Consider the following 8250-nt stretch of genomic DNA (forward strand, 5'->3'; position numbering starts at 1 on the left):
CCACCAGCCCGCCGTCGTCAGCGCGCTGCCCACTGACTCACACCAGGTATACACCACACCACACGATATACACGCTGCTATGGTATAGTGCAAAGAAAAAAGTTTTTTAACGTGGTAACGCCTTATAACATCAGCTAAGTGTGAGAGCGAGAGCGCGAAACAAACGATAGAGAGGCACAAACAGCCTATGCCGTCAACTTGTAACTTTATAAATAACCATTTTTTACAATATTTTATATTATGACAGCTATGGACAGTAGTGAAGGAGGGCCAAAGCAAGCAGCAGTCGCAGGACCCGGACTCCCTGGAGGACGTGGAGAACACCATGATGGATTGCGACCCGCAGGAAAAGCCCGACGCACCGGGGGACAACTTCTTTACGGTAACTTACATTTTACTTATGAATTCTTAAGTCAATATAAAGTAAAAACTGAAAGTATAAGTCTATTCAAATATTTTAAATGCTCTAGGAATTCTGCATAGTGTCCTCCCCCATGTCTTATTACATTACATTTTAACATTGGCGAACCACTGACATGCGTGCCATAAATAGCACACGACATAATATTTTGGGCACATCGATAATTATAAAACACTACGAAAAGTTATAAAGTAGGTGCATAATGGAATTGACGTAAAAATTAGTCAAATTATTCGATGGCACGTCTAAGACCGCATTATTAAAAAAAAAATAATGGCACTTTGATGTATAAATGTTAGCCACTTCTGCTTTAGTGTAGTGTTGCGAAGTTTCAATTACCTGGAAGACCAGCATATATGCTGAGTGGTTTTCAAATAAAAAAAAATTATTGGAAATGACTCCAAAAATCAAACAAATGGTGGGACCCACCTGCAAGCATTACCTTTCGGATAAAAAAAGAATTATCAAAATCGGTCCACTAGCGGCGGAGTTATACCGTAACACATATAAAAAGAAAAAACATACAGAACAGACGAGTTGAGTATCTCCTTCTTTTGGGAAGTCGGTCAAAAAAAAGTGCAAGTGTTGCAGCGAGTGTTGTGTGTCAGGAGGAGGAGCAGTGCGGCATCCCGTGGGCGACGCTGGTGAGCAAGCCGCCGCAGCACACGCTGGTGGTGGAGCGCATGCACTCGGGCGCGCGCCGCTACATCGTGCTGGACTTTGGACACACTGTCAGACTAACGGACGTTGTGAGTACATTATTGAAATTAGTTTAACCTATCAGAGGAAGATGTAAATTAAAATTTGGATTATTCAAATGAGGTTGACTTTTATAAATGTTATTATGGTATTAAAAAATGTAGCCTGTGATACTCACAGATAAATTTTATAAGCAGCCCAGTAATTTTACGTGAATTGAATACATACAAAAGTACGATTTTTTTCTTTTTACTATTAGTAGATTGGTGTTTTATTTCTTAACGACAAAGGTTGTAAAGCATTTATTTTTGTAGCAGTATTGTATCTTGGATTGCATTCTAGTAACGTTCCTGGAGTCAACTAATGTGACGTCAACGTGTTTAGATAATCCCGTCGTGCTCTGACCTGGTGACGCTGTGCATCGACATCTGGGTGAGCGGCGAGGAGACTGACTCCGTGAAGCTCGCCTTCGCCTCCGACATCGCCACCAAACACCTGGTGCTCACTGACATACAGCCGCCGCCGCTCTGCAGATACATGAAGGTATTACTCTCTCGCTGGCCTTTCACATTAATACTACTGTGAAATACTTATTGAAAATGATGTTTGTAGATAACGACAATCGGGCGCTACGGCATGTCGGCAATGAAATGCAAGATCCCGCTGGGCTGGTTCTACGGAGAGATCGCAGAGGTGCCCAATGTGCAGGCCTCCATCAACGCCCTCAACGCCCTGCACCAGGACCTCAGCTGCAGGTTTAGGTGATTGTAGAGAACAATATGTTAATTATGGTTTTTTATTATTCAAATTTGTAATAAATGTTTAATTACATTGTGATTTAAACAGGTTGGCAACGGGAAAGCTGATCGATCTCTTGAACCCGTACCTGGAAATGTACAACGGCAACGCTTCCCACATGATGGCGTACTTCAATATAGGCACCGATGTAGACCCGAAGGTGGTGATCGCTTACCAGGAGTGCATGGAGCTGCAGCAGCAGGTGCACAACTGCAACAACATGCTGCGGAAGCTCGCCAACCGCGGCGACTGCAACGAGCGCGCACTCGACCTGATCACCCGCGGCACCGTCACCGCGGAGGGCCTGCTGCTGCGCGCCTCCACCGACAAGCTGCGCGTCATCGCGGAGAACGTCGTCGATATGCTGCTCTACTTCTTATTCCAAATGGATGAGGTGGTCAGTTACATCTGCATTGTATATTACTACTCACCTCGCAAACCATGACTTCACACACTGTACTTAATAATACTATATTAAGTACAGTATTATATATACTGTACTTTATAAAGATAAATGCGAGCGTAAATATACGACTGAGATCGTATTTTGTCTCGGTAATATTTTTTTGTATAGCAGGTTTTTTTATATTCGTAAGCAAATCAATTAATAAAATATATTTGCACCATTCGAAATAATTGCAACTTGTGAAGTCTACTTGACTTCGTTAGTTGAAGGGTAGAATTCAAACCCACCACGAAAAAATCGGAAGTCAGTATCCTTGGATGATTGCTATGTTGTTATTTAATGCAAGTGCGTTTTCTATACGTTCCTTGATCTATTCAGAAATATGTGGTTTTTATAATGTGTTCATATTAATAAGTGAGATTGTGTTGTGTTGCAGCAATACCCGGAGGTGTCGAGCGAGTGGTTCTCGCGCGTGTCGTCGCTGGTGTGGTCGTGCGGCGCGCGCGGCGCGGCCTCGCTGGGCACGCTGCTGGCGCGGCTGTGCGGCGGCGCGCACTGGTGGGGCGAGCGCCTCGCGGACCTGCTCTGCGATACATTCTCGCCGCACGACGCACCGCCAAGACCACTCGACAGGTCACTCTATCGCTTCTCCACTCACAGAATCCACCTTTAAAACACTATTAGTAAAATCAGTAATCTATATTCCATCTGATATGTAAAAAATCAAATGAATTTAACATACGACGAGCCTGAAGAACTATTTGTCTTTCTGCCTTAATACATTCAGCCTCTTCTCTGTATTCTTTCCATAACGTTAAGTGTTTAACCGATTTAAAAAAAGAGGGGGAGTACTAAACATAACTCATTGTTGTTGTTTTGTATTGTACAGGTGTCTAGTGGTGGTGATGTTCATGTGCCGCAAGAGTATGTACGCGCACCTGGAGTATGGAGGCACGGGCGTGGCGGCGGCGCTGGCGCGGCGCGCGCTGGCGCTGCTGAATGCGGCCGAGCCGCGCCCCGCGCCGCTCGTCGCGCTGCTCACCGCGCTCGCCTCCGTCATGGACGCCGTGCTGCCGCCGCCCGCCGCCGTGCACGTGCCAACAGTCAACACCACGCCCGCTGTGCAGAGACTTAAGAGGTTACTGGCTTACTGTGATGTCCTAAAATACATTTCTTACTAAAATTATAGATGAAAAGGTTTGGGTAGACGGATAGATAGATGTTTGATACTAGGTTTCTTCAGAGCGACGAAACGTATCTTGGTGAATTTTTGATATAGATGTACAACACAGTATTGAAGAACTGATAGGTACCTATGGTTCAACCCATCTTATTGAAATAGAAATATGTTATATAATATAGTCAATCTTTTTTAATTCTATGCAGATGAAGTCGCGGGCTAAAGTTGATTAAATCATAATGAAGTTACCAGATAATGTATCTGTCAGTTAATTGGTGTGTTTGGTGCAGATGGGAGTGGGTGACGGGCGGGCTGGCGGGCGCGTGGGGCGCGGGCGGCGCGGAGGCGGCGGGCGAGCGCGGCGACTGCAAGCTGCCGCGCCGCAAGCTGCACAAGAAGCTGCTCAACCACATGCACGATATTGAGTCGGTGCGACGCGCTGTAAGACTTTCATTCCAACGTAGCCAGCTAGGTTGACAAACATACCTGGCTATGTTCCTACTTCCCTAGCATCGATGTTGCGTTTCGGCTTGTTTGTACCACAAACTCGCGTAACACATTTCGCGTCTTTCAAAAATCACAATGTTTGAAGATGCTAGGGAACACAAACTAAACTGATGGGATCATATACAATCAGTTGTTTGGCGTCGAACCATGTCAAGGTCTAAACATTGTTAACAACCGTGCTTCCCTTCAGGCTTTATTTTTTTATAGTCCTATCCTGACCTGACATATAAATAACCTAGTCAGGCATACAATAAACCTTAATCGTACTGTAAATTACATCATTTAGTATGAATGAACACATTTAACTAATGTTATTTAATAACGTAAAATCTACTATTTACTCTACACCGATAAATGCTTTAATACAATTGGGAACTACATAGCAATTTTCAATATCACCTATAGTACGCAAGTTTGTTAGCAATGTTTAGATCTAGATTAGTAACAACATATATTAAGTAATAATTCGTTACAGCGCAATCGCATCAAGGCTCGTCTGATTTCGTGTGGCAAGATGGGCGTGGTGAGCACGAAGGCGGAGGAGATGGAGCGTGCGGCGCGCCTCGTGCCCCCCGCCCTCGCCGTGCAGCTGGCGCAGGCGCTCGTGGCGCACCTGCTGGCCGCGGACAGCGCCGTCGCCGGCGAGACGCTGCTGCTCTCCTCCAAGGTACGCCATAGCGGACTCCACGAAATTATATTTTCACAACTAACAGTAATTATCACATCAAAGTTTAGTTACGTTTATTAATAGAACTAGCTTTCACCTGAGAATCCGTCCGCGTGGAATTAAAAAATACAAAAAGAAATAGCTTATGTGTACTTCCAGTCGAGATCCGTTCAGCCGTTTAGACTACAAACTCTAACAAACATCCATCCATCTAAACTTTCACATTTATAATATTAGTAAGATGTAGTCCATGCCACATCTAGTGTTACATATCTAGATGCATCTATAATAATATTAGTTTGTACGTCAAGTTTTGGCATTACTCACATTTAGTGAATATTTTATATTGAATTCTTAGCAAGCTAGCATTAATCTTGTTACAAAATGTCAGTTACCTAAAGTCAAACTATAATAGTACCGTTACACTAATAAGTTGTCGATGTACGTAGGTGGTGGGGCGGCTTTGCGCTGCGAGCGGCGGTGCGTCCCTGCTGGAGCCGGCGAGCGTGCTGGGCCTGGCGCGGCTGGCGGTCACCCTGCCGCCGTGGCCAAGGCACGCGCTCACCATGCTGTTGCAGGTACTTCACTCAAAATATCCGGCTCAAAGGACCAATCTTAACAGTGGTAGAGTCCGCTTTAACATTTTCGTACGAATAGGTCGGCCGGTGTAATACCACGACCCACACAGGAGACAGGCATAAAATAGGAATAAATCCGCGTTTCGTCTGATCGATTAGGGGTAGGCAACGCATCAGCAATTGCGGATGTCTGTGGTCAGAGGTCGCTTCGTCATTTCGGCGGTTTCAGATGGCCTCTTGCTCGTTTCCTACCTTATAATATACAAAAATTGTTAATTTTAGCTGTATTGTTGTAACTTGACTTATGGTACAGGATTTGGTGGAATACGAAAATATAGACGGTACCCCGAGCCCCACCGGCGAAGAGCAGTCGTGGAGCGATGCAAGCGCAACTCGTCCTACTGTCACCCAGGATGACATCGGCACCAGGACACCGCCGCGCAAGAACAAGACCGGCAGTGTTGCAGGTTACTGCCCACTCTTTACAATACATAACATTAATAGTTACGTAGAATGTGTTTTAGAATTTTGTAGATATTGATGTTCATTGTTTTTTATTTCAATATGAATGTGTAGTATTAGAATTGCTATCAGTGAAAAGTGCACGAGTCAGGTGTAGAAGGGCTGAGGGATGGGCGATGGGCGATGGGCAGTAACGGCACTGTTGTTGCAGATTCGTTAGCGGCTAGCTTTGGCCTGTCGAAGAGCGGCAAGCCGAAGTCCAAGCCCAAAGTAGCCGCAACCGCGCTAGCGGCCGCAAGTAAGCCACCGACACACTAGCGCCAGCGTTTGTCACTTGGCTTGTCGCTCTTAACTTTAACGTTTCAATTCACGTGTTATTTTCACTGGTAGAAAGATATGTCGCTTTTGGATTGCAATATTTATGGCTTTTTACACAGTTGAGTTGATTTTCTAGCGGTTTGGATTATAAAGTACTTAAAATAATAGGTTTGTATCAAACATAAAAAAATGGTGTTATCGATAAAATATTGCTAGACTCGCTTCTTTGCTAATATCTCAGCGGTTTAAATAGTACTTTCCGTCATGTACTTCAACATTTAAGAGTCAATGGATCGCAATAAATTAGACATATTGTGACAGATATCTGTTTAAATATGCACATGCTTTGTATAGCAACGAAACTAACCTGCGGTAAGTTCCACCTGTTTGCAACAAACGTTCGTGTAGATGCTACATCAGTTTTTACTTTTGCCGAAGAAATATAGAGCAAATATGAATACATACTAGGATTGTAGTCATCGCAATATTTCCGTAAGCGCGTGCATACGCACTCGTATGTACACGCTTGTTTGCTCTAATTTTAAACATATTTTTTGTTGACACTATAGATGCAGTGAAAACCATCGAATATCGTCTTAGCCAAGTGGCGGAGCTGGAAGTGTTGCTCGACTCGGAGACTGAGGATAAACAGGACTCTGACTTCGTGGACGCAACAAAGAAAATCAAGTTAAAACCCATTGCAGACAACTTCAACACAAGGTAATGCGTCACATAATTCGAGATTCAATAGATTCCAACATGGTTGTAGGAATAGATAAGAAAAATTGTAGAGATTTATTCCTAAAGTGATTGCCATAAAAGATAACTTCAAATTACAGCATATCGACATGCGTGGACGCGCGCCTAGAGAGTGGTGTGGCGGCGGCGGGCGAGGCGTTGGCGCGGCGGCTGCTGGCGGCGACGTCCGGCGTGCTGGCGGCCGCGCTGCGCCCCGCACCCACCCCGCCCGTCTCCCCGCCCCTCTCGCCGGGTGTGAGCCCCGCGCCCTCCCCCGCGGGGCCCGCCTCGCCGCCCGCGCCCGGCCCCAGCCACCTCGCCGCTCCGGGCACTTCCGCCGCCTCCGTCCCCGCACAGCGCGCTCACCCCCCGCTCATGCATACGCTCTACGACGTGTTCAGACATTTGGCTCTAGAGTTCCCACAGCAGGTACTTCCTATTTAAACCATTTGTAATCGAATTGTATAGTGCCCGCTGTAATGTCATAGCTGAAAGTAACATTTAATACGACGCAGTATATCGTAGAAAAACTTAATTAGTAGTCATTTATTTGTATATAAAATATGAATGCGATGATATGAATTAAATAGATTTTTTTTTTAAATTAGTCGTTCGTCACATTGAGCAATATGAAATTAGGAGATAAGTTTGCCATTAGTAATGTTTGTGTGTTGCAGCGCGATTGCAGCCTGATGGAGAACGTGCTGTCGCTGTGGATGACGCTGAACGGGTGCGCGTGGGGCGCGGGCGGCCCCTCCAGCTCGGCCGTGTGGTCGGCCGTGCCCTCGGACATGCCGCGCGTGCGCCTCGCCCCGGACACCGTCACCGCCATACTGCACCAGCTCTGCACGTTAGTTTCTTCATGTTTACCAAAGTGAAAACCGTATTGCATTTTATATTATGATGTTTACTACATTTTTTCTTTAATACAGAGTGGAGAATATATCCCTGAGATGCTGGATATTATCAATGCAGTCTTTGGCGTGGATAGCAGGACTACCTTTACAAGTAAGTTTTAACTGTATACCTATGTAGTTTTAGCTATTTTAACGTCTTTGTTATTATGTAACAACGTATGTGTTTGTTGTGTCAGACGGACGGCGGGGCGCAGACGCTGGGCCGCTTCGTCCTGGAGAGCGAGTACTTCGTTCCCGCGCTCGTCAAGTTCATCTCGATGGACGTGAGTGCTGACTGCGCCGTCACCTGCTCGGAGATGTACCTTGTGAGTACATTCCACTTCATGAACAGCATATCGTGTTTGAGTGTTTTTTTTTTTTTCAATTTCGTTTTATTCAATTTTATTGCAACATCAGAAGAAATTTCCAGATTGACTTGAACAGAATTAAACAGAACACGTTAAAATCTCAACTTCCAAAAATACATCATTAAAAAGATGATGAACATGATGCGTTGTGTTGTCAGTCGGGGTCTAGTGTGGGCGCGGGTACGGGCGCGGCGGGCGCGCTGCAGGCGGTG

General features: G+C 45.3%; 1 protein-coding gene across 1 annotated transcript in view; it reads left to right on the plus strand.

Annotated features, from left to right (window-relative positions):
* The window catches only part of LOC106110419 (baculoviral IAP repeat-containing protein 6), a 31643-nt gene that overhangs the window by 10543 nt on the left and 12850 nt on the right, over positions 1 to 8250 (plus strand). The window contains 19 exon segments of the mRNA XM_013292244.1: positions 8 to 46; positions 248 to 382; positions 1030 to 1170; positions 1505 to 1663; positions 1733 to 1881; positions 1967 to 2315; positions 2761 to 2957; positions 3214 to 3462; positions 3795 to 3945; positions 4487 to 4678; positions 5128 to 5256; positions 5570 to 5723; positions 5930 to 6016; positions 6606 to 6756; positions 6876 to 7203; positions 7452 to 7624; positions 7707 to 7782; positions 7868 to 7996; positions 8197 to 8247. Coding sequence (XP_013147698.1) covers positions 8 to 46; positions 248 to 382; positions 1030 to 1170; positions 1505 to 1663; positions 1733 to 1881; positions 1967 to 2315; positions 2761 to 2957; positions 3214 to 3462; positions 3795 to 3945; positions 4487 to 4678; positions 5128 to 5256; positions 5570 to 5723; positions 5930 to 6016; positions 6606 to 6756; positions 6876 to 7203; positions 7452 to 7624; positions 7707 to 7782; positions 7868 to 7996; positions 8197 to 8247 — 3039 coding nt within the window.

Source organism: Papilio polytes, unplaced genomic scaffold (assembly GCF_000836215.1).
Source record: "Papilio polytes unplaced genomic scaffold, Ppol_1.0 DF820622.1, whole genome shotgun sequence".
NCBI classification, from domain to species: Eukaryota; Metazoa; Arthropoda; class Insecta; order Lepidoptera; family Papilionidae; genus Papilio; species Papilio polytes.